The sequence below is a fragment of the Peromyscus leucopus genome, chromosome X (genome assembly GCF_004664715.2).
Source record: "Peromyscus leucopus breed LL Stock chromosome X, UCI_PerLeu_2.1, whole genome shotgun sequence".
NCBI classification, from domain to species: Eukaryota; Metazoa; Chordata; class Mammalia; order Rodentia; family Cricetidae; genus Peromyscus; species Peromyscus leucopus.
The window spans coordinates 41,256,142-41,283,759 of record NC_051083.1 but is presented as its reverse complement, the minus strand read 5'-3'; the positions used below and the strand labels follow the sequence as shown (position 1 = coordinate 41,283,759).

At 34.2% G+C, this 27,618-nt stretch overlaps 1 protein-coding gene across 1 annotated transcript in view; it reads left to right on the top strand.

Annotated features, from left to right (window-relative positions):
- Cfap47 (cilia and flagella associated protein 47) overlaps window positions 1–27,618 on the top strand; it is a 236,509-nt gene that overhangs the window by 85,340 nt on the left and 123,551 nt on the right. Inside the window, exons 28-35 of the mRNA XM_028872040.2 lie at window positions 820–975; window positions 2,049–2,277; window positions 5,779–6,000; window positions 10,715–10,796; window positions 12,370–12,492; window positions 19,404–19,596; window positions 24,887–24,984; window positions 25,268–25,384. Of these exons, the coding sequence (XP_028727873.1) occupies window positions 820–975; window positions 2,049–2,277; window positions 5,779–6,000; window positions 10,715–10,796; window positions 12,370–12,492; window positions 19,404–19,596; window positions 24,887–24,984; window positions 25,268–25,384 (1,220 nt within the window). The remainder of the gene's footprint in view (window positions 1–819; window positions 976–2,048; window positions 2,278–5,778; window positions 6,001–10,714; window positions 10,797–12,369; window positions 12,493–19,403; window positions 19,597–24,886; window positions 24,985–25,267; window positions 25,385–27,618) is intronic.

Genomic DNA, 27,618 nt, shown 5'->3' with positions numbered 1-27,618 from the left:
CTAAGAATCCCCTGAGACCTATTGGGTACAACTTCTGTGACAAATTATGAATAATTTTGCTCTAAAAAACTTTTGGAAGAAACTTGGTATATAAAAGCTTTTTGATATTTGATATTGCTTTTAAAGTAATCCTCACAAACAATGACCTCAGGACCTGTTGTTTCCTTTTTTTTTCGATAAAATACTTTTCAGAGACTTTGTATAAGATACCCAGAATTTAGGTGTTTAGGTGCTCAAGATTAGTCCTGCTGAACATATGAGTTCGATTTTCTTTTTAACTGTACAGGTTTATGTTTGACGCGCGCGCGCGCATGTGTGTATGTGTGTGTGTGTGTGTGTGTGTGTGTATCATTTACAATATATGTGTCTTCATAAAGTTAATTAAATACATACTGTGAGTTGAAAACTCTAAAGTATATAGCAGTTCTAACTGGAATAGGGATTAAAATCTCTGGAATGGTATTAGCTCATAAACAAGAAGTGATTTCATTTTTGAGCATCAATAAGAAAAGGTATTTTCATTAGTGACTCTTTTATGTTTTTTATGTAATAATTCTAATTATTTGGCGTAATAATATTTATAAATTTTTATGCTAAAGTTAAGTATTGTTCATTCTCTAATAACTTTGGCTGATCTAATCCATTCAGTTTATGAAACCATGCTATTTTAATTTGTCAACTCATGTAATAACATAATTGATATTTAGACTTTTCTTTTACTATTTTTATAAATATTTTATGAAATACAAGTTAAAGAATGTGATATTAAATTTTTCAAATATTTCTGTGGCTAACTGTGCTCTAATTTCTCATTTATAGATAAAACAGGAAATCTTACAAAGCCTAGAGGCAGTTTTTTGATTCCTATGATTCCACGCCGGGATTCCAAAGCAGTTTCTACACATTTTGGGAAAAAGGGATCCTTTGTTTCTAAATTTAATGATGCTGATCTTACACTTGGGAACCTATTTGTTGGTATGTGAAAAATGTATAATGCACTTTTCAAATCTAGTCTGTGATAATAATCTTAACATCAAAACAGGTATTTCTAGCAGTAACTTCATTAAAATCTGTTGAATTTGTCACAGTCTTAGTGGTTCATCTGCTCTGGGTAAGTTTTTCAGTGATTAGCAGTAGAAATTCTCTGCATTTACTGTGTTCTCAATATCTCAGTAGTATCCTATACACCAAAATTTGTACCTCCTGGTTCCATTAATTAACTGAGTACAAAACCCAAGAGTAGTTGTTTTCTTTATATTTAACTAAAATGTTAAATATCCTGTTGATCTCTTATAACTTCTTTGTAACATTATAAGTACCTTCTGTATACAGGTTGTGAACTGCAGATTTAAGTCTTTAACTACGTTTTTTTTAAGCTAGATCCAAAGTAACCTGTCTTAGAAAGTATTAAGCATAGAGAAACATGGGAGTTGGATAGTATTTGAAATTAATTTCAAATGTTCTTTTCTCTAGATATGGGTCACGTGCTAAAATTAGTTTTTATCAACTGAGCAAATTCAACTTCAGTCGTGTGCATCTGTATTTTTGTAATTGCATATGTAAATACTTTTGACAGAATACAACATACTAATTTATACTGTTTAAAATGTTCATAATACAAAATATTTTGTTATATTTAATTGCATCAATCAGGGAGAAAGACATTTTGAATATGTAGTTGATATTTTGTTTCTATAATTCTTTCAAATGAAGTCTAATTTTGTATAAGCAATGGTAAAGAAATATTAATCAGCTTTTCTTATGTAACCAAAAGTAAACAATCATAGGAATATTTGTGAATAAATTTCTGACAATTATAAAACATCACTGTTTCCTATATTGAATAAATATACTTTAAACTTTTTAGTATTTGTAAATGACCATATTATTATTATTATTTATTTTAAAGTATAGTAGATACACATTTATTGAGGAGTATAGAGTACTTTGTTGAATGGGTTTTTTATTTGCCTATTATAATTAGAGCTAATCAGAAGAAGAATATTCTGTGGTAAAATAATAATTTGTATAACAAATGTGAACTTTAGGGATGGAAATTTCACGTGATCGTTTTGACTCGGATGAAAGTATTTCAGATAGAGCCAATGCTGGATCTCTGGAAAATGAAGAGAAGAATCAGCAGTTCTTTGCACCTGAAGAAGGATCAACAGCTTATGACTATTTTCAGAAGGTTGTTGATGCAGCTCAGACCTGGTTCAGTCTCTTTGGATGGCCTGAAGGGCCCCATTCTCTTTCTATTCCTGAGACAATAAGAAGGTGACAAATACATATTTTATAAATTCTTTGTTTTGTACTTTTCTAACGTATAGTGTGCTTATTTGGATTATTTTGATTGAAACAGACTTAATTTACTTTAAACCTATGACTCATTAGGAGACTAAGAAGATGCAATTTAAATTCTGTGATTCATATATCCCTCTTCAACATAATAATTTTGATTTAAATTAACCTGTTTTGATCATTAATTCTATAAAATACTGAGTATTCATTGTTATCTTTATATGTATATACTGTACTTTGGTCTTACTAGCTTCCCCATTTTCTTTAGTACCCATCCCACTGGCCTCCATCTTTGAAATAATCTCCCTTGTGCTTTCATGTCTTTTTATAATTTAGATTCTGTTTATGGTAAGTAATGTGATATTATGTTTCTAAATCTGGTTTATTTCCTTTCACATAATGATATCCTGTTGCCTGCAGTTTCTTGCAAGCAACATGAATGTGTGTGTGTGTGTGTGTGTGTGTGTGTGTGTGTGTGTGTGTGTGTAATATTTTCCTCATTGTTTATCTGTAGATGGACACTTAGGATGATTGCATAACTTGCAGTTAGCTATACTGTATGATATGATTCTTTGCATGTATATACTGGAGTATTATTAATTTGTATCTTAGCACACTCTTTTATGGAATAGCTTTATTGGTTTGACATTTTAATTGTAACCCGGAGGTCTCATATATTGTTGTCATGATTATTTCTTTATTGCTATATGAAAATAACAATTCCTCAACTTTAGCTTCAATCCTTCATATTCTGTCTTCTTCATTTTTGACTCGGTGGGTAATTTTTTTCCCTGAGTTTTTTTAATTGGTTTCCTGAGATTTTCAGTTCTATGACTTTCATTTTTTTTTCCTCAGAATTTCTCAACCAAAATCTATTGGTTGTGAAACACGGTATTGCTCTGTATATGTAGCTCTGGGTCTCCTTATGTAAACTAGCTTGGCCTTAACTGGGGCAATTCTGCCTTTCCATACCAAGTACTGAAATTACAGGTGTGCTCAATCATACCCTGCTACATCCAAGGCCTGGGATCCATTTCTTTTAGTCATTTATTTATTGAGTTTTCTTTGAAATCAATCATAATTTTTAAAATGGGCTACTAAAAACACTGGAAGTTTTGAAAGTATAATTTTCCTTTTTTATGTTTTGATGTTTCACTTTGTATAGTGCTGGGATCTGCAGCTCTTTTATTTTTATTGATCTTTTACAGTTGTGAGTTTTCTCTTTAGAGCTCAGTCCACAGTAGAAGTCAAGCAGTTATAAGAGCAACCATTTCATACTAAAGCAGATAGAGAAATCAATTAAGGATGACTGTTTCCCCAATAATCATAGAAAATGAATTGACAAACAATGAAGAGTATGTTATGATATTAAATTTAGTAAATTTAAAAGAACTTGCAACAATAAATTAAAGGCTTGGTAAGAAAGGGAAGAAAACAAAATCCAATCAAGGTTAAATTGAAGAAGTAAAATAGAAAGGGTGTGAGGGAGTGGACGAGAAAACAACAGTAGATTTTCAAATGTCTGATCTTTGAGGAATTTGGGAAGAGGGGTGAATAAAACTGATAAAAATACATATTTAATATAAAGGATCTTATTACAAAATTAAAAATATGCAAATATAATTAAATATAAAAGGAAGCCTAACATGGAAATACTTATAAATAAAATATGAATAAAAACAACATCAAAACATAGTAAGAGTTAAAGAAGAAGTAAAGATTGCAGAATTTTTTTTTCTACTTCCTTTGTTAGAGGGACTTGGTAACAGATAGTATTTATTGTAGTTAGGTGGTATGTCTTCTCTAACATCGCCCAGAGTCATGGAAGCAGAGAGGATACTGAGATTTATATTGCATAGGAAGAAGAGAGGAAGCTGGGCATTCTGTATGCCCATCTTAGCTTTTTCAGCCCACACCTGGCAGCACACCAGTCTATAAGTTAGAAGATGATGAGAAATATAGTAATCCATCTTCCAGACTGAGCTCAGAGCTCTCCTTCCCAACTTAAAGCAAGCCATCATGTAAATGCAACAGCTCCAGAGGCCAAAAAATCAGCCAACAATTGTTTTAATACTTACACAGGAATCTGCAAGTAATTGTGTTTGCACATTATTGCACTGAGCAGGATTTGTTATTAAACTCATTCACTGATTTCTCATTTGTTTTTAGTATGTTTTTTTTTCTAGATTTTACCACTTAATTTTCATGTGAAAATTAATAATACATGTAGTTGTACACTGTATTATCTGGAGTCCCATGTTGTTATTGGCTGTTATTTATTTTTCATTTACCTTGTTTATGATGATACTAATTTTCTCCATAAAATATTTGTTTCCTAATAGTAATTCTAGAGTATAGGAGTGCTACTATATTTTATATTTTTGAGGAAGCTGGGAAGAATACACAGTAAGTGGTATAGCCAGGTTTGAACAATTTCACTCTTTCCTAATACAATGTGCTATTTAGGCTATTGAGACCCTTTCTACCAAACTTGAAAGGTGCTAATCAAAATGGCCCCTTGGATAGTTTTGATTTCTCAGTCTGAGCTCATGTACATCTGTGATTTAAATTGTTAATAAATAGTTATACAATTTACCATGGGATATATAACAAAATACAGAAAGCAAAGATTGGTAGACTTTTTTTTTTATTTTTTTTATTTATTTATTTATTTTTTTTTTTTCGAGACAGGGTTTCTCTGTGTAGCTTTGCGCCTTTCCTGGAACTCGCTTTGGAGACCAGGCTGGCCTCGAACTCACAGAGATCCGCCTGCCTCTGCCTCCCGAGTGCTGGGATTAAAGGCGTGCGCCACCACCGCCCGGCATAGGTAGACTTATTTTTTACTCCATCAAAAAACTGAGTATGTATCAAACTTGTGCAAAAGATGTAGGGAATGAACATTGCTATATCTTATTTAAAGATTAGTTGTGTATATAGAAGCAGTAGAATTCTGAAATTTATATTTTAAGTAAGAATCCTTACTAGGTAAGTGTGCAGGCTACCCTATTTTAAATATTAAGGTCCAAATATGGAGAAATTGAGTGAATTTATTTTTGTACATACATGTATGATGTATACTTTAAAATTTAAAATTATTTTGGCAAGTATAGAAATTGTGTTTAGATTATAGAATGCAGGATTGTGCCCAGTGAGTTTAGGTTACTTGCCATATTAACGTATATTGAATAGATGAAAGCAGGAATCAACTCTTACTGTCTCTTTTCAAATCCATTCTGTTTCCAATCCACTCTTTGAGCCCCACAATTGCAGTATTAGTGGTATGTGTGTAAATGAGATAGTGTAAATCTTTAGGAATATTTAGATATTTAATTTGTGCTTGCAAATAGTAGCCACATGAATTGCAATTTAGGATTTATTGCTTTCTGTACCTTAATATTATTTGCTTTAGTTATTGACCATATTTTTGCATGAAGAAACATTTTGAGACTGACATTCATTTACTCATTTTTTCCATAGGGATGTCCAGAAAATACAGTTCTATTCAGCATCCTCACCACCCAAGAAATTTTCCAGACAGTATGATTTTTCCAAATATAATAAGACAATCTATGATGTGGTACTTCATTTGAGTGGAAGACTGCCACCTGGAATTAACTCAAACCAGTCCTTACCTGTGGATAACACTGAAAGGGTGATCCAGCTCCATTCGCAACATGCCTCACTTCTAGACTTTATTACGTAAGAGCTTAGATACACTAGTTTAAACATGTAACCATGGCTGAAATGGTCAATGGATGGACATGTGAGTGGATTTATTGAAGGAAATAATTGGTATTTTTTTCAAAAATATTTTGTTATACACATTATAATATGTATCACAAAGAAGTATACACTAGTTAACATAAGCATCCTATAACCTTTATGGATGCATAATCTGATATACTACCTTACAAACTTCATCATGTGCTCAGATCATTGGGATGGCTTGTTAAAACAACTTGCTCACTCTTACAGAGTTTATGATGCTAATTTGTATTAATTATAAATTGCAAGATGATATGAATAGTCCTAGTCCATGGCCTATTTTGAAGGCATATTGTAGACAAATTTCTAAACAGTCTTATTAAATAAGAAACACACAGCCAAATACAGGGGTAATAGCCAAAGAGATCAGAGCAATAACTGCCAACTAACCTTGGCTCACCACACTGCCATAGCTTCCCAAGAGAACCTCTTCCTGTCTAACCTATGCCTTTATTGCCTTCCTGTTATGCCTTCTCATTGGCTCTAAGCCCAGCCACATCACTTCCTCATCACTGCCTGTCTATACAGAGCTCCAGGTCTCTCTGATTGGTACTGGGATTAAAGGCATGTGTCACCCACCACGCTAGGCTGTGTCCTTGAACACACAGACTCTGCCTGCCATGTGATTGGATTAAGGGCATGTGCTACCACCACCTGACTTCTGTTTATGGCTGGGTGTGACCTCTGATCTCCAGGCAAACTTTATTTATTAACATACAAATAAAATATCACCACAGCATATATGTCATAAATCCAGTGAGCAAAAAAAAAAAAAAAAAAAAAAAAAAGAAACTAACAAAAATACTTAGATTACTGGTAGCATCCTATCTTAGATTAAGTGAGGGAAAGGTTCACAAATCCCCATATTCCTAGCTAAGGAGCGATTGACAGTGGATTGTTTCTGGGGAAACGGGTAGTCAGATTTCTTTAGAAATATGGGCCTTGGTAGATTGCTCATGCAATAGAATAGAATTCGTTTGGAGGAGGGCCTGGGAGAAAAGGAGGATGGAGTGTGTACTGAGTATGATCAAGATATCTTGTCTCAAAGCTCAAATGCATGACTGATCCAGTTTCTGAGAGACTGGAGATAATTTTCTAATTTGCTAGGCCTCCTTTAGAAAAGAATACCACACTGGAAATAGGAAAGTGGATGTGAGGCTTTACATGGTATTGTCAAGGTAAGTAAGCCTGAGGTTGAATTTGAATCTTTACTGACAGCTAATATTCCTCTTCCTCAAAGCCTTATTCCATTAATGATGGTAATAAGGGGCAGATCTGAAATTTTGAGTTTTTACCCCACAGAACAGAGAATGTTACCTTAAGAGATTTGAAGAGTTATATGACATTAACAAAAGATAGCATATATGGAAGTTCAAGTTTTCATTTTTTTAACCTCTAAATCTGTGATTCTCAACCTTCCTAATTCTGGGATCCTTTAATACATTTCCATATGTTGTAACCCCCAACCATAAAATTATCTTGTTTCCATTCCATAAATGTAGCTTTGCTACTGTTATGAATTATAATATAAATATCTGATATTTATGATATTTGATATGTGGCCTCCAAAGGGATCATACACGTAAGTCAAGACAAGAAAATGGGAAAATTAGGTCAGTTATAGAAAATAGCAAAAATACAATTATGTAAATAATTTTAACTCTATTGTTGTGTTGGTGTATTGAATTGTGCCCTACTTAAAATTCCTAGCTGGGGTACTGAGTCCTAAGATAATAGTATGTGGAGAAAAGGTCTCCATGTTAAATTAAGCCAGAGACATAGGTAGGACTTGGGTCCTTATAAGACATATATTAGAAACTTTATTAAAATGTTGACATTTAAATATAAAAAGTTACCTTTTTCTTTTAATTTATCATTTTCTGATTTTAATCTAGGACTAATTTAATAAGGTAAACCCACTTCTTAAATAAGGCAAATTTCAAATACATTTGTTTAAAAATGACATTTATATAACTTAATAGAATGTTCACTTGGAGAGGAAGAAGGTTTAAGTACTTAGCTCTGTGGCACTTGTGATTATTTTTTGCATATTTCCCAGTAGTGTTGACATTAACATGGGTCATTCTGTTTTGACATTTTTTTTGATGTGATCATTGCAGGTATGGAAGAATAATTTTGGCATTAAAGCCAAGCCATTCAGATTTATTTGTTTTTCATCAGCAAATACATGGCTGTCAGGATATGTTGACTGTGATAAAAATTACTTAACATTTAGAAAGTGGCAGCATTGTTAATAAAATCAGGTCATTAATCAAAGTATATGCATATATTTCATCTAGGAAAATAAATGTATTAAAATTCAAAATAGTTGTAAATGTTATTTGCTTCTCTTAAATTGATAACTCAGTGGCTATGGACTTTTGCATATATACCTACTTAACAGTTACATGAATCATATTTAGAGTTTAAGTTATAATTTTAGAGACCTCTGCTGTTTGAAGATTACATTTAGAATTTATTAATTCATCCTATTTATTTATTTATTTATTTTTGATTTTTTTGAGACAAGTTTTCTCTTCGAAACAGTCCTGGCTGTCCTAAATCTCACTCTGTAGACCAGGCTGCAATGAACTTACTGAGATCTTCCTGCCTCCACCTCCCTAGTGCTGGGATTCTTTTTTGAAATACTCATTGTAAACTTAAGATACTGAAGCAGTAAGCCTATGTAAAAGTAAAACCAAATGTGTCATTAAACACATTACTCTTTAAGGGCTCAAAGTAGACATAAAATCTATAGGTGAGGAATAAAACATAATTAGTATCTATGTAGTGTAGCTGGAGAGTTTTCCTGCCTTGCCCACGGTCAGGACAAACCTCTGCCACCCGCCAGTCCCACAGCCGCTCAGACCCAACCAAGTAAACACAGACACTTATATTGCTTTCAAACTGTATGGCCGTGGCAGGCTTGTTGCTAACTGTTCCTTTATCTTAAATTAGTCCATTTCCTTTTATCTATGCCTTGCCACGTGGCTGGTGGCTTACCGGCGACTTCACATGCTTCTTGTCATGGCTGCGGCTGCAGTGTCTCTGGTCATAAAGTTAGGCATTGAGAAATATTCAAAATAAAAAAATGTGGATATCAGTTTCTGCAAGTATATTAATCATCCTCAACTTTTACACGGCTCTATACTGCTGGACACTAGGGTACTCATGAGTAACTAGTTATATGCCTCCTTGAGATACTCCCATTTAATTGATGCCCTGTTTCATTAGGCTGTCAGGAGCCTTTGTTAGAAATGATAAATTGCTTCTAAAATAATGCATTGCTTTAGTCACAAGGAAGTATTCTAGTTTCTGCATATGCCTCTGAATTGTCTGTCTTTTTGTTTTACCCTGTTTTATACTATCTCACAAGATTTCAACTGAATAGGATATATGTACTGTAATTCTTATTTAGGCTTTAGGTTGGCGATTCTTGCTAATGTTACAAAGAAAAAGACTTTTTGTAACACTATAGTAATTTAAAGATGATGGCCATTTGTAGGAGTAATATACACAGGGTAAGAATTGGCTTCTTGTGTCAGTGCAGACTAGTCCAGGACCATATAGAATCAAAGAACACTAGAATTGTTCTTACTGTTTCAATCTCACAAACTTCTTTCCCCACATTTCTATTATTATTCTTTAGTAAGAGCGTCAATGTTTTACTTTTCTTTTTTTTTTTTTTTTTTTTTTTTTTTATTTTTTTATGTTTATTTTTTTTTTCTTTTCTCTTCTCTTTTACTCAAAACAAATCTCATAAACATTCATATGTACTCTTCCTTGTTGTATTCCTCACTTCTCTGTGCCCACAGGACTGAAAATATATCCTGTTTTGAGCACTAGTTATAGAGTTCCTTGTTAATGCTGTACTGCTAAATGCTGCTCTGTGCTCACTAAGTGAATTGAACTCAAACACACAAATCTCCACTAGGAAGCACCTTTAACATAATGTACTTGATTTTTTTTTGTTTAGTGGTGCTATTGATGCTAGCCATCCATTATGAAGGAGGGGTGGATTAAATTACTTTTGATACTTGTTAGTGACTAATAATTTGTGTATGTATTTACATCTTGAATGTGGTAAGTTATATATACATACATCTGTATATATAAAATATATACACACATATATACACATAATTTAAAATCCATCACGTATATATTGCTTAATGTATACTATCACAAGTTTACATAATAAACTATTCTATAAGTTTTAATATGCCATTTGGAATAATTAGTTGATTAAAGTTTATTTTACAGTTTTAGGTACATTGGGAGATAGTCATTCATTTGGTATTAGGTGATTAATGAACTCATAGGTTATATGTTGTATTGAAGTATTTTTGTAGATTTTTTGAAATTCTAATTGTTATGGCAATAGTAGAATATCACCTTGACTGAAAAGATCCAAGTCATACGTCACTATATTCAATCAACATATCAAGGTAGATATGAATGATTATAAACATTGAGTAAGTTTTTCTCTTTAATCAAATCTTATAAAGGTAATACCATGCATAATTTCAGTATTGGTAGATTTTAAATTAATTGTACAAACATAACAAACTCGACATTATTTAAATAATTTAACTGAAAGTCACAGCCAATGTTTATAATAATTCTATAATTTGGGGTTTTCTTTTAGTGCTCAAGGTGGATGCATTTCTCATGTGCTTCCAGAATTTTTGCTTGGACCAGAAGATTATAAGAAGTGGCTTGAAATTACAGTAAGAATAATTTCTAGGAACATATATACAGTCACTAACTTTACTAATATATGGTCCTTTTTAAGTGACCAGTTTAGAGTTTGTGACTTTTGTATCTAAAATATCTAAAGCTTAAGCCTCTTTTGACAGCTAATATGTGTAAGGTATTGTGTGTTTGTGTGTATCTGTGTGTGTATATGTGTTTGTTTGTGTGCATGTATGTTGCTAAAAGTGAGGGGATTAAATTTTTTTACTGAGATTTCTGTGCAAAAATGAATCCATGGCTTTCTTTTTTATTTTTTTTTCATTTGAGGTTTATGTGTGTGGCATACATGCATATGTGTACTTGTTTACATGTACATAGGTTCAAATGTGCATGTGTTTGAAAATTCCTCTATGCTCATGCATATTAAGGCCAGAGCTTGATGATGTAAAGTCTTTTCTTTACACTCTTTCTTATAGTTTAATGCAGAGTCTCTGGTTTGAACCTATAGAGAGCTGATTTCATCTAATCTAGCTTGTTTTATGGAATTATTTTATGGAATTCCACTTGTCTGCCTTCTGGGCACTGGGACTACAGGCAGGCCACCATTCCTATCTCACATTTACTTGAGTGCTGGGAATTCAGACTCTATACCTCATGCTTATGCTCTACTCATTGAGGATTTACAAAGGAAAAGTGCATATGCTTATATAATTTATCCTCAAATGTAAATTTTGAGAATGAATATCTTCCAGAAAAAAATCTTTAATTTCACAGGAACTTGCTATTTCCCTCTTTGTAGTGCTAGGAGAGAACAAGGAGAAATTAAGCAATAAATGCAGAGTTTTCTCATAGTGTATATCTTATGAAAATCTCTTGCTGAGAATTAATTTTTAAGTATATGAATTTTAGTTGTGGAAGTCCCTTACCATTTGATGTACCAAAGGGAATCAAGTATTTGTCCTTGTGGGTTTTGCTTAGTTCCTGTGTGTTCCAGAGGCTATGGTATAATATGGACACAGAGGTCAGGGGAACTTTGTTTCTTGTTGCATCCCTTCTAGTAGAGAGTACTATAATAGATGTGTGAAGTGAGTAATTATGTGATGTAACTGGGTGTCTTAGTTTGGGTTTCTATTGCTGTGAAGAGACACTATGAGCACGGCGACTCTTATAAAGGAAAATATTTAATTGGGGTTGGCTTCCAGTTTCAGAGATTTAGTCTATTATCATCAGGACAGGACATGGTGGCCCTCAGGCAGGAGGATCTGAGAGTTCTACATCTTGCAGGCAACAGGAAGTGCACTGACTCAATGAGTGTGGCTTGAGCATATCTGAGATCTCAAAGCCTGCTCCATAGTGATGCATATCCTCCAACAAAACCACACCTCTTGAGGGCCATTTTCTTTCAAACCACCATAGTGGATAACTTTTATCCCTGGGAATTCTCTTTGTGGGTACTAGCTATCCTTTCACGGGGTGAACATCTTGATGAATATATAAAATAGGCATCTGAATGTTCTATAAAAAGGGAAAATTTTATCATATAATTAAAATTTGACACTAATATTTGCTTTTCATTTTTATTTATGCTGTTGTATTTCATTTTTTAAGACATCCTCTAAAACCACAACTATCTCTACACTTAAGGAAAAGTATTCTGTTAATATAGATATGGATAATTTTGAAGCCTGGAGTACACGGGCATGGACAGATGTATTTCTTCAGATATACAAGGTAATAATACTCTCGTTAGCTGTTAAGTTTTTGATTATTCACGTGAATAGTGCAATAGTTTAAGTAGCAAATTCTGCTGTAAATGATTTTCAAAGACAATAGCTTAAATAAACTAGGTTTTTCTTCTGTATGAAATTATTGGAAAGTAAATGATCCAGAGCTATGGCCCTTAGTATTAGGCTTTCAGCTATGGCTCTTCTGATTGAACATTTTTCTAAAATAAGTTGAAAATCTGTACTTTCAATATAATAAAATAATACAGACACAAGATCTGTTACTACGTTTAAGTGAAGCATCAAATATCCGGGCATTACCCAGAACTGCAATTGTACGACCTGCTCCTTTTTTCAACCTTGTTTCTAATTCAGTAAACTTCAGTTTTTCTTCATTATCTTGGTATATGGCTATTAGCAATGTAGTTGTTATAACAATTTATTTTTATATTGTACTTTTGTGGTTTAATCCATATATTATTTATTTATTTACTTACTTATTTTTTACATCCCAAAGTTTCTCCTTCCTACCTTCTTCTAAGTTCCTCTCCCAATCAGCTCTCCCTTCTCCCCTCTCCATCCACTCCTCCTCCACTGTTTCTCTTCAGATATAGGAGGGCCTCTCATGAATATCACCCAGCCATCGTATATCAAGTTGCAGTGATAATAAGCACCTCCTCTTCTATTAAGACTGGATAAAGCTATCCCATAGGAGGAATTATATATAGATTTAAGGGTTTGTGGCTGCTTGGTGTGCCAGTCCCTCCGCAGTTTTGCCTGGTTATAGAAGATAGCTGGTTCAGGCTCCATATCCCCTATTGCTAGGAGCTTTAGCTAGGTTCACTCTCATAGATTCCTGGGATTTTCTATTGCTCTATGTTTCTAGATCATCCCAGAGAGGTCCCCAAATTCCAGTTGTCTCTCCCAGTACTGTTTCCTTCCACTCTCCCCGCACCTGATCTCTCCTGTTCTCATCCCCACCATCCCCTTCCAGCCCCTCCTCTTTGCACTAACAATGTTCATTTTATTTTCACTTCACAGTGAGATCATACATCCCCCCCCACACCCACACCCTGAGCCCTCCTTGTTACTTAGCTTCTCTGGATCCGTGGGTTGTAGCATGGTTATCCTTTAGTTTACAGCTAATATCCACCTATAAGTGAGTACACACCATATTTGTCTTTCTGGGTCTGAGTTACCTCACTCAGGATGATTTATTTCTAGTTACATCCATTTTCCTGAAAATTTCCTGGTGTGCTAGTTTTTAACAGCTGAGTAACACGCCATTGTGTAACGGTACCACGTCTTCTTTATCCATTCTTCAACTGAGTTACATCTAGGTTGTTTCCAGGTTTTGGCTATTATGAACAAAGCTCATATTAACATAGTTGCGCAAGTGTCCCTGTGGTATGGTAGACTATCCTTTGGGTATTTGCCCAAGGGTGGTAGAGCTGAGTCTTGAGGTAGATTGATTCCCAATTTTCTGAGAAACTGCCATATTGATTTCCAAATTGGCTGTACAAGTTTGCACTCCCACCAGGAATGGAGGAGTGTTTGTTCCTCTTGCTCCACATCCTCTCCAGCATGAGCTGTCACCATTTGTTGAAGATGTGTTCCTATTTCCATTATATAATTTTGGCTTCTTTGTCAAAAATCAAGTGTCCATAGGTGTGCGGATTTACTTATGGGTCTTCAGTTCAATTCCATTGATCAACCTGCCTCTTTTTATGCCAATACCATGTTTTTTTTCTATTGCTTTGTAGTAGAGCTTGAAATCAGGGTTGATGATACCTCCAGAAGTTCTTTTACTAATGTATAGGACTGTTTTAGTCCTTGTGGGTTCTTTGTTTTTTCATCTGAAGTTGGGTATTGTTTTTCAAGGTCTGTAAATAATTTTATGGAATTTTGATGAGGATTGGATTGAATCTGTAGATTGCTTTTGGTAAGGTAGCCATTTTTACTATGTTAATTCCACCAATCCATGAGCCTGAGAGATCTTTCCATCTTCTGATATCTTCTCTAATTTCTTTCTTCAAAAACTTGAAGTTCTTTTCATATAGGTCTTTCACTTGCTTGGTTAGAGTTACCCCAAGATATTTTATATTATTTTTGGCTACTGCGAAGGATGTTTTTTTCCCGTTTTCTTTTTTTAGCCCATTTATCATATGTATATAGGTGGGTTACTGCTTTTTTTAAATTAGTTGTATCCAACCAATGTGCTAAAGGTGTTTATCAGATGTAGGAAATCCCTGGTAGAATTTTTAGGTCACTTATGTATACTATCAGATCATCTACAAATAGCTATACTTTGACTTCTTCCTTTTCAATTTGTATTCCTTGACCTTCTTAATTTGTCTTGTTGCTCTACCTAGAACTTGGAGTACTATATTGAATAGATATGGAGAAACTGGTCAGCCTTGTCTTGTTCCTGATTTTAGTGGAATTCCATTTAATTTTATGTTGGCTGTCAGCTTGCTGCATATTGTTTTTATTATGTTTAGGTATGTTCCTTGTATCCCTTATTTCTCCAAGGCCTTTATCATGTAGGAGTGTTGGATTTTGTCAAAGGCTTTTCAGTATCTAGTGAGGTGATTATGTGTTTTATTCTTTCAGTTTGTTTATGTGGTAGATTACATTGACAGATTTTCATGTGTTGAACCATTCCTGAATCTGGGTTGAAGCCTATTTGGTCATGGAGGATGATGTTTTAGAAGTGTTCTTGGATTTGGTTTACCAGTATTTTCTTGAGTGTTTTTGCATCAGTGTTCATGAGGGAAATTGGTCTGTAATTCTCTTTCTTTGCTGAGTCTTTGTGTGGATTGTGTACCAGGGTGATTTTGGCCTCATAAAATGAATTTGACAGTGTTCCTTCTGTTTCTGTTTTATGGAATAATTTGAGGAGTATTGGCACTAGCTTTTCTTCAAATGCCTGGTAGAATTCTGTGCTAAGATCTGGCCCTGGGCTTTTTTTGGTTGGGAGACTTTTAATGACTGCTTCTATTCCCTTGGCATTATAGGTCTATATAAATTGTTTATTTGATCTTGATTTAACTTTGGTAAGTTGTATCTATGGAGAAAATTGTTCACTTTTAGATTTTCAAATTTTGTTGAGTACAGGTTTTTGAAGTAGGTTTAATCCATATGTACTGAATTTTTTTCAGTGAAATAAAACCAGACAGTTTCTGAGTTAAGGGGCATAAGCAGATTTTTCTTATAAATTTTGAGGTTGTAAATTAACTTACGGACTTTGAGGTGTCAAATAGGTCATAATATTTACAGTACCAAGATTTATATATTTGATTCATGTATTACCATCTCTATTATCTATTTTTATTTTGCTTTTATGGGATTTTTCCACATAGTTGAGATATGGATAGATGAGTTGTTACTACAAGTACTTTGTTTTTGATCCTTATTATGCAGTAAGTCACCATATTATATTTGATCTTCTCATTGCTAGTTTGCCCAGTTTTTGCTAATTCCTGCTTTATTTTGGCCTCAAACAAACACGTTTTTTTATTATCTTCATGTCACCAGTTGCATAGTAGCACCTTTGTATGACTGGAAGTAAAACTGCGGTAGACTTCATATTGGAACTTACTAGCTGTATTTGCTGGATAGTAGCATCAGATCACAGTCACAACAAAGTGGTTGTAGCTCATGTCACAGCTTCCTGAAATTTATTGACTCCACCCACATTCAAATCAGAAGTGGTTATGGACCAGTTCATTGCAGGAACACTTTCATGCCTGAATCCACATTGGTTTTATAGCCATGCAACACTCTCAAGAGCACAGTCATTTCTCAGTGCTGAAACCTGACACTGAGGCATCAGTTCTTGGTCAGATACACAATTTTCATCTGAAGTCTTAATTAACTTTGATATCTTATAGATTTACTTTAGGATAAGATTTACTCTCAGATTTACATTTGTATTAGTGTGGAACCATGATCCATTTCTATATCTAACAGAAAGGTTATACACTGGATATTGATTCTCTCTGCAGTTAACATAGAACTATTCAAGATAAATCTTTGACAGAGATCCGTTTCGATTCTCTTAAAATATCTCAGTATTTATTGAAAATTTAATTATAAAAATTGTTATCTCATTTATGTGCAAAGGAAATGTAATAAAACAATTATTAATACTATTAATGAGAAGCAATAAGCCAAATATAGCATCCACATTCATATAGAACTAGAAGTACGCATGGCAATGGTATGATAACTCTAAATACATGTATGTATACACATATGTATCTATACACACATATTATTTGATAATTTTCTATGTTATTTTTAAATCTTCAATATGATATAGTGTTTTATAACCTATGACCCTGTTCTATCAATGGTAAATTTATTGATGATTATTCATAAATCAGACCTTTAACAAAAATGGCTATGTAAACAATGTTTGAGCGTAGGAAAGTCCTGAGTCTAGGAAAGTCCTGAGCGTAGATTGCTGAAAATAATTGACCTAAACTGAAGAATTGGCTAACATATAACAAGTTATTCTTTCTTCTGTACTTCTCATTTCATTCCATCAATTCATACTTTTTGTTTAACTAATGTTAAACAACAAATAGTATCATTTTCCTCCAAATATGTTTGATGTATATGAAGTGAACTCTGGTGCTTCCTATATTCTTTTATCACTCCTTTCATTTATACAGTTATTTATATTAGAACATTTAAAGAACTATCATCCTGTGGCAGAGTAAAAATTGATAAATATTTCAACAGTGGTAGTTTTAAAACAGCACTTATGTAGAAATAAACAGTATGTATTTTGACACTTTCTGTATTAGAGTGTATCTCTATGATCCATGTGAGTTTGTCATTAAATCTGTGTTCCTAGTAAAGGTTCACTTGCAAATCTTATTTCCTTTGGAAAGTAGCTGTGACAGTTGATAGATGAATTCTGAGCTTGCTCAGCTCATTAGTTCCAAACATTTATCTCATTAGCTGTAGTCAGGTAATTCATCATTTGTTATTACTCAGAAAGGCTAGGAATCCACTTCCAAGATTTTCAGTTGCATTTTAAAGTATATGGGATTTGAAGCTAAGGAATTATAGATCCAGTTTGTGCTGTATTTCTATTATAGAAATTAATAAGAAATGCTAAAATAATGTCTTTTGTGTTTATTGATTGCTATTCTCACCACATAGGTCAGATAAAATTCCAACATTCTGCATTAGATTTATTTGGTGAAAATTCTTAACAGTTTCTATTTTGGAAAAGAAAGAACAGTATGAGACCTTCCATATTTTTAAATTGAAGCTATTTGAGACATTACATAAATACATGATACAGGAAGATATGAGCACCATTTTTTCTGTAGTTACACAACTGAATATGAGAGTTTCTTAGGTTGGATTATCACAGGCTCTGAGACAAGTATCAAACAATTTGTTTCAGAAGTGATCTCTATGTGGGCTGTGTGTGCTTCTTTGTCAGGAAAACATTCCTTTTAGTGACAAATTGCATTTGCCCAAATTAAAATTTCAGGATGGAAAGGTGAATGTTGGGTAGGTGTGAACAGGGCAACCATATCTCTAGAACATATGTCACTCAGGTTTTGTTCTTCACATCCAAGATGTTAGAGTACTACTTATGAATTTATCAGGATGAACTTGTGAACTGATACAGGAATGTGTATGTAATGTAAACAGTTGAACTGACTCATTTATTTAGAATGTTTTTACAATTTCTCTTGTTCTATAATTGAATAATTATTTATCTACTGAAATACATAATGAAATAATAAGACTCAGATTGTTGCTGTCATCTAGAATCTATGTCCATAGCTAGTGAAGTACAACTCTTAGTAACTCTTTGATATATTTCTCTACTTATCAGATACAGTGCACTTTGAGTGAATGCATCTGTGGCATTCTATACCAAACTTAACAGCATGAAATAAAAGTTCATTGAATTATGGTTTTTTTCTACTCTTTATTTCCTTAAAATACACATATCTGGCATAGTGGTACATACCTATATTCCCAATTTAAGAGGGAGAGGTAGGCAAATCAGGAGTGCAAGGCCAGCCTTGGCTACATTAAGAGGTAGAGGCCAACTAGAGATCCATGAGACCCTGTCACCAACCACCCAACAAAAATGTCCAGTAAGTTTTATATCAAACTGTATTTTGAGTGGTATAATGGTTAATGACTGTCAAATTGACAGTATCTAGAATAAAAACCTCTGGACATGTCTGGGAGAGAATATCTAGATGGGGCAAATTAAGCTGAGAAGCTCCCTCTAATATTAGGCAATACCAATACATAGGCTACAGTTCAGACTGGAATAAAAATAAAGCAATTTGAGTACCAGCTTTCATCTGTATCTGCTTCCTAACTCTGGTTAAAATGTGACCAGTTTTCTCATGTTTTGGGGTACAATTACTCGCTATCCCTAAAACTGAGCCAATATAAAGCTCTTTTTCCCTAAACCACTCTTTTCAGATATTTTGTTATAGCAAGAAAAGTAACTAATACAAATAAATAAGTAAAACAAAGAAAATTAACTAGTACAGATGGCTAAAGCTTCTTGATACTTAAAACTTTAAGTTTGTGAACTGTAATAAAAAGAAAACCATGCCAAATTAATGAATTGGCATTCTAACAGATGTGTCATCAAGTCAAGTATAGCTTTTTTTAAATTAAGAAGTGTCTTGTTACAAGTTGCATAGTAAGGCTATCCATAGTATAAATGGCATTCAAGCAAGAAGTTGAAGACTGAAAGTGACCATGAGTGGCACATCTCTCTTCTATTCTCTTATTCCTGAGAAGTGCATTAACCAGAAAATACTAGTGTCTTCCCTTACTTATCTACTTGGGGTAATTAACTTTTCAAATGTGAATTTATTTTCTATCTGAGTCTAATAACTATTTCTTTCAAAATTCCAGGTTATGATTCTATCTCGGGTGACACCACATTGCTACAATTCTGTTCCGCCTATACGTGGGGAGAATAAATCAAAAATCAACCCTTGTTTTACATCCAGCAACATATATTCTAATTCTGAAAGGATTCTACTTAGTTGGTTGAATACAAATTATGAGAATCATCGAAATACTATATGGAAAAACAATAAAAGTGGTATGATTTTTTTCTTTAAATAGTTATAATTGGCAATGTTAAATTTAATATAAAAGGAGCCATGGAACCACACTCATCATCTATGGATTCTAAACTAATTACATGATTTATTCTGTGTTATTTAAGAGGGATTTCTTTTCATGATCTTCAAGCTAAGATAGTAAGAAAAAGATTTTAGTATATTTGTGAGGAGAAATGATGAAATGTATATAGACATGTTCTGGAAATTTGGATATTAAAGACACCCCTAACATTGCTGCTAGCATTTTCAGTATGTAAGCTATTAAGCATAGTTTGCATTTTATTTATGAGGGTCCTATTGGGTATCACTTTGTGAAAATAATGTTTCATGAATTCTTTAGTGAATAGATCATGATAAGCTCTTACACATACATATTTATCTGTTCCCCAATAAACAGCTACGTTGAATTCTCTACCAAGAGCCTAGTTCTAGGTCTAGTTTCTAATATAGCTATACATTTCTTCTTTTGTCCTTAGCATTAACTCTATTAAATGGAAATGTGTGGAAATGCATTTTTGGTTTTAAGTTACCTCCTTCCCTCAGAAAACATGCCAATCTTTTGTGCTCAGAGTAGAATTTGCTAATATTCAACCCTTGAAGTTCGATCCAAGCCACAGAACAAAGCAGAAGATTGTAGAGTTTGGTTTTTAGTAAGACTTTGAAATGTATTTCCTCATAAATTGAAGACATTATTACCTAACATTCTCTCCAAAGCAACATAAAGTTCACTCTGTTTCTCTCTTGTTCTTTATTTGTATTTGAATAAAATTTCCCCAACATAACATGTATCTGTTTATCTGCCCCCCCCCCATCACTTACGGGCTTCTTTAGTATAATCTTTCTTTAAAATTAATCCTTTTTTTGATATTATACTATGCTGACATCATTTCTTCTTTCCTTTTTTTCCACTCCAAACCCTCCCATATGCCTCTCCCTGATTTCTTTCAAATTCATGGCCTCTTTTTTTGTTTTTCATTATTTGTTATTACATACGTGTGCACGCGCATGTGTCTGTGTGTGTATTTCTAAATTCAAAGTACAACTTGCTTAGTCTTTATAGTGTTAGTAGTATATATAATTTCAGGGTTGATCATTTGGTATTGGATAACCAATAAGTATGCTCTTCCCTGAGAAAGGTAATTTTTTTCCCAGGCTCAACATTCCTTGGTTAACTGTAGTTCATTGTTTATGTAGGGTTGAGGCCTCCTAGGCTTCCCCCATCCACTTTGCCGTATTTCATGTCCTTGTTCAGCTCATATTTTGGTAGTCATGTTGGTGAGATTTTATGGTTGTAGCTTCTGATATTACTAGGAGACACAATCTTACTGAAAAATCACTGTTGCTCTGGTCCTTACAATCTTTCTGCCTACTCTTCTGATATTGGCTTAAAAAACAGACACATGGATCAATGAAGTGGAATCAAAGATCCTGAGAAATTCACACACCTATGAACACCTGATTTTTGAAAAAGGATAAAGTTTTGTTTTTACCTCTTCTCAACATTGTCCTAGAAAGCACTTCATCCTCTTCCTATTGAAAGCCATACTTGAGCAGCACCAGTCCGTGCCTGCTGGTATTTGACAAGTTGGTTTTATACCAAAGCAATTCCAAAGTTGTGATGGATTGGAAAAAGACAAACAAAGAAACAAAAAGACCCATCAGTACCATTTTTTTTTCCTGCGGGTACAGGTAGAGAGCCTGGGGAAATAAAAGTTCCTATGCTTATAACAGCAAAACCTAGACTAATGCTGTAATTGCAGGGTAAATCCAAGAAGGAGCAGGTACTTTCAGGAAGAAATGATGGAATAACCTGGATATATTCTTTTTAGATGCAACTTGAAACAAGTAGAAAGTGGGGTGGTTAGCTATCTAGTGAAAGTCAACTACACACCAGCAAGAAAGCATGAAGGGCCTAGACACCACAGTTTCATTTTTGGTGAGGAAATATTCAGAAACAAGTTTAAATGTAGGCACTAGGAAAGATGGCTGTAGGGCAAGATCCCATCCATGAATGGAGTCATTTTGCAAAAACCCAAATTCATTTGAAGGGAGATAAGCCTGGACTGGGAATGTGTGTGAAAAAAAAATTTCCCTCTTCAAATGCAACTACCTAAAGATGTATTTCCTCAGGATCACCATGAAAGGCTTACAGAGGCCTATGGCATTGTGGTCCAATGGAGGCAGCAAGCTACATCTCAAGTTGGCACAAAAATAAGCACTATTTTCTTTGTTGTACTGTCTTGGTAATAATGAATGAGCCAAGACTGAAAGGGTCATTTAGTCTTGCCACATGCTTTCAGAGAGCTACTGAGACTGAGCAATATGTAGCAGGGTTAGAGTGCTTGCAAGGAGGCTATGAGAAGCCACTATATGAAACTGTAAGACACCAGACACATGTTTGTGATGCGAGGGGCATAAGGTGTCTGCCAAGGAGAGGCCCAGAAGCGATATAGACTGCAGGTGGCAGAAATGGAGTGGTGAGACCCCCAAAGTGTGTTGGATCCCAGTGGATTTTTATCATAAATTTGTGATGTCCTACACAGAGATGCAGGATTTGGTGTTTTTTTGGGGGGGAGGTTTCAGTCTTGATTTGTTCTAATCATTCTTTGTTATGCCTCCTTTCCTGCCTTTTAGAATGGGAAAGTTTATTCTATGCCATTGTACATTAGGAGTTTCTTTTTGTGTGTAATAGAAACTCATATTTAAGTGATTGCTTGAGTCTCAGAAGAAACCTGACCATTACACTTTGTGTGTAAAGTATTGTGTCTTTTTTTTTTTTTTTTTTTGGTTTTTTTGAGACAGAGTTTCTCTGTGTAGCTTTGCTCCTTTCCTGGAACTCACTTGGTAGCCCAGGCTGGCCTCGAACTCACAGAGATCCTCCTGCCTCTGCCTCCCGAGTGCTGGGATTAAAGGCGTGCGCCACCACCGCCCGGCAGTATTGTGTCTTTTAAAGACTGGATATTTTTAATATTGAACAGTATGTATTTTGTATTATGAGATAGTTATTAAACTATGGTGTTAAAAAGTAGAAGATAATTGCTCAAGTGTGATATGATTGGGTATCAAGTTGACAAGTGGTAGAGATGATGTTTGTTATTTATTATCAGATTGATGGAGCCTAAAATCAACTAAAAAAAAAAAGGCTGGGCATTCCTTTGAAGAATTATCTGGATTAGGTTAACTAAGGCCATAATACCACATCTAATATCACAATTCCATGGGCTAGGATAAAAGGAAGAAATCATGCTGAGAACTCGTAGTCATTGTTCTCTACTTCCTGACTTTGGATGCAGTGTGACAAGCCATGAAATCTGCCCCAAATTGCTTTTGTCGGGTATTTTGTTGCTACAGCTTGTCAGGGTTAGATTTCACTGAGGACTTTTGAGACATATAATGAGCTTGAAATAAATGCCAAACACTGACAGATAAACTCATTCAGGAGAATTTGCTATTTGGTGAATGCAATTTATCCCCACCACTAACTAACTGGTCCACAGTTAGTGTCAGTGGCTAGCAAGTTGCAATTGTCAGATCAAATATATCAAAGCTTCCAGTTCATAGAAAAATAAAAGCAAATTACTTTTCTTGAAAAACCTGGGTTACAAATTAAGAGAAGTACTTTCATCAGGTACTATAAACACATACACACACAATGGTAACTATGTGAAGTTCCTAATATGTCAATTATCTTGATTTTAGGAGTCATTGCAGGAGGTGCCCATAAATCAAAATACCATATTCACTTAACATGAATATAATTTTGTCAGTTATACTTCAAGCTGGAGAAGTGAATATATTTGTTATCATTATTTGTTCTGTATTGGTTGAAGATTTCTGTTAATCTGCATTTCCTAGAATAATTTTATAGGGTACAGTGCTTTTGAAATCTTACTGAAATATTTAATACTGAAGTTGTGGGTGAAAAAGTACCAAAGTTTTTGTAAAGTATATTGGACGTCTGTGGTCTAAGTGTTTCAAGTGTAATCCAAATTTAATTTGTGAAATTAACACGAACATGTCCATAACATAGCCTTTGTAATTTCTTCTTCACGTGAAATAAGAATAGAGAAGAAATTGGAGGTTATCTGATGCTTACCATTATCCCATTTGATTTCAAATGAGAGGATACAAAAACTATAAAGAATCTGTGCCTTTTTGGAAAGTATAAAAATAATGAAATATTGTGTTCAACAATAGCAATGAGTTCTATCTAATCACTTCAGCACCAAGATATATGCCTGGTACCCAGATATTTTCCCTTCTTCTTCCATTTTCAGTAGAGTAACCCCTTTGTAATTAAGACTTCTTTTTGGTACTCTTCTTACTCATATTATTTTTCATAGTCTAGTTTTGATGTATTCAAGCCATAAATCTCCATCTTATAAATGTCCCACCTTTGTTAATACCATAGAATCTAAAGGAATAACATGTATTTTGAGCCTCAGAACTAATGCATGTTGTTCATCACTGGCCAAACATTTGAACAAAGTAATCAAAAATAATATATATATATATAAAATGGTTTGGTGACATAAGTCTGAAATCTCAGCACTTCAAAGGTAGAAGCAGTAGAGTCAGACTTCAAAGTCATCTTCCCATATATGGATAATCCAAGGACACCTTGGGCTACATGAGGCTCCTTCAAAAAAAAAAAAAAAAAGGAGGAAGAATGAAGGAAGGAAAGGTGAGCATTGTAAAATACCAGATTTCTGTTCTGTTAGTACATAAAATGATGTTTTCAGAGTGGCTCAAATAGGAATAAGAGAAATCTTGTAGTTGGTCTTAAGCCGTATGAATATATTTCATAGTGCTTTAGTTTCATTTTTGTTGCTCTGATGAAATAATTTTACTAAAAGTAAATTAGAAGTAAAGAATTACACTGGGTTATAGTCCATCATTGTGGGGAAGTCAAGAAAGGAACTTCAAACACATACATTGCATCTGATTAAAGAACTGAGAGAAATGAGTGCATGCATAATATGCTTATGTTTTCTACTCAAGCACATTCCAGCACTCTGCACAGTGTAATTAGAGAGTTCTGTATGCACAGACATTCTCATAGCCAATCCACCAAACACACTCTCTTATTGAGACTACTCCCAGGTGACTAATTGTGTCAGGTGGCAAAAGGTAACTGTCACACTGAATATTCATGAAAATCGTATTTTTTAAATAAAGGCATAGTTTTCTTTCTTCTTCAAATTGCTATAAGACATATCACAACAGTGTTAAAATATTGTTATTTTTTTTTCCTTTTTTTCAAAATAGGTGATGTTCCTTCCGAGAGATGGATAGTGAATTTTGACACAGACCTTTTTGATGGCCTTGTTTTTGCTACACAGCTGGCAGCATACTGCCCGTTTTTGGTAAGGGTTATTTCATTGTCCAATGGTAGTTTCCTGTCTGAGGAAAGTTGGCAATTAAGAGTTGCAGTTTATTTCCTCTAAATTGCTTCCTTAAATGTTTTAATTCTGACTGAAATACATGAATGTTACTACTTAGCATTGCCTTTTTGTTTAGTCTTAAGTGCTGTGTGCAATATTCTGTTTCAGATGCTAAGATCCAATGATCCTTTGTTGCACTACAAAAAAACTTACATTTTTCTGTTTTATTATTCCTTTAATTAAAGCTCTTTGCTTTAACTTCCAGATTGAGTCTCATTTTGTAAATATGTACACACGACCGAAACGTCCCGAACAGTATTTGCACAATTGCTTGATCATTATAAATAGTCTTCGGGAAATTGGCTTTGATTTGAACATACAGGTAAGTAACTTTGTATCACAGATGATTTTCAGAGTTTATGAATTTCATTGCTTCTTTTATTCGTTTATAATATCCCTTTGTTAAAGTTGCTTGCATACCAAAGTCATTTTATACCAGATCTGATATTTACATTCATTTTTATTGGGAGAGATATAAGGAGAAACTGTAAATACCATGTCAGGGAATTATTTTACAATGTTGAATTTTTAGTAAAAAACATAATATAAGAATGTTGGGGGGTGGGCAGTTTATAGCATGGAGAGAGAGCGATTCTGTAGTGAGCCAGTGGTAAAGTAGAAAGGCAAAATACAGAAAATGTTCGAAAAAAAAAAAAGAATGTTAACTATACAATTTTTATAGTTCCCACCAATTGTTAAACCTCCTCCATGAATACATCCAGATAGAACATTTCAAAGATACAAAGATGGTTAAATCATACTCATATTTTCAAAGGTAGTATGAATTCCTAATGACCAAGATGCTTACAGAAGATGAACACTTGACTACTACAGGAAACATAGAAATTAGAATTAGATTTCAAGAGACAAGGTATTCTTATAAGGAACCCAGAAAAAGTTATATGGAATGCTTGGTACTAAGCTATCTCTTGAAAATGTGGTTGGGATTCACAAGAAATGTCTGCCCGTGGAGAATTTAGTTGATTGTCCACTGTAATTTCTCTTTAAAATTTCATCCTGCTGCCGGGCGGTGGTGGCGCATGCCTTTAATCCCAGCACTCAGGAGGCAGAGCCAGGCGAATCGCTGTGAGTTCGAGGCCAGCCTGGGCTACCAAGTGAGCTCCAGGAAAGGTGCAAAGCTACACAGAGAAACCCTGTCTCGAAAAACCAAAAAATAAATAAATAAATAAATAAATAAATAAATAAATAAATAAAAATTTCATCCCGTATTTTTAACTCAAGATGTTAATTTTATTGCATAGACAAAAAATACTTTAAAAATTAAATATCTGCAAGATAAAAATGTGGAGTAATTGTCAACAATTTGATAAAACATAACTTTTTTTTCAGCTAGTTTCAGTGAATAACTTTGTATAAGCACTGATATATCAAGTTAAAGGCAGGTTTCAAATATCACTGTCAAATTAACAGACTAGTAATGAATCATTGTTGGTGCTTGTGATTTGAATAGGAATGGTCCACATAGAGTCATGTGTTTGAATGCTTGGCCCACAGGGAGTGACACTGTTAGGTGGTGTTGCCTTGTTTGGAGTAGGTATGGCTTTGTTGGAAGAAGTGTGTCACTGTGGGGGGGGGTGGACTTTGAAGTCTTATATGATTAAGCTAGGCCCAGTGTGTTAAACAGTGCACTTCCTGCTGCCTGAAGATCAAGATGTAGAACTCTCAAGTCCTTCTCTAGCAGCATGTCTGCCTGCTTGCCACCTACCATGAAGATAATGAACTAAACCTCTGAGCTATAAGCTAGCGCTATTAATTTTTTTTCCTTTATAAGAATTGCTGTGGTCGTGGTGTCTCTTCACAGTAATAGAAACCCTAACTAAGACAGAAGCTGATACCAGGAACTAGGGTATTGCTGTAATCGGCTACATCATGATTTTGTTTGGAGGAATATGGACTTTGGGACTATAGATTAGAAAAGAAGTTGAACACTTTTAGTGAGACTTAATGAACCATTCTAGTAGGAACATGGAAGACAGTGTGGTGCTGAGGGTGATTTGAACTGTGAGGGCCTAGCTCAAGAGGATTTAGAGAAGAATGTTAGTATGTTGCCTAGAGACTGGTTTTGTGATATTTTGGTGAAATATGTGGCTGCTTGTTGCCCTTGTACAAAAAGTTTGCCTGAGGCTGAAGTAAAGTGTTTTGATTAGTTCCATGGCAGAGGAAATCTCAAAACAGCCTAGTATTGACTGTGTCTTGTAGTTACTAGTATCAACTCTAATGAAGATTTATAAGGAAAAGGTGCAAGCTGAGCAAGGAAAAATACAAAGTGTACAGACTGAAAAGGGGCACTATGAAGTAGAATGACTCTGAGCCCTCTAGTCAGTGAGATAACATATTAGAAATGGAATAAAGGGAGTAGTGACCTCAAGGAAGTACTCCACCCAGCTAAGCTTCCAACTTGTGAAAGGGCACAGCTTAGGTCCTGGCATTTGGGTGCAAGCCTTTTAATTGCAGTACTCTGCATGCAGAGGCAAGTGAATCTTTGAGTATAAGGCCAGTCTGGTCTATAGATCCAGAGTTTCAGGCCAGCCAAGC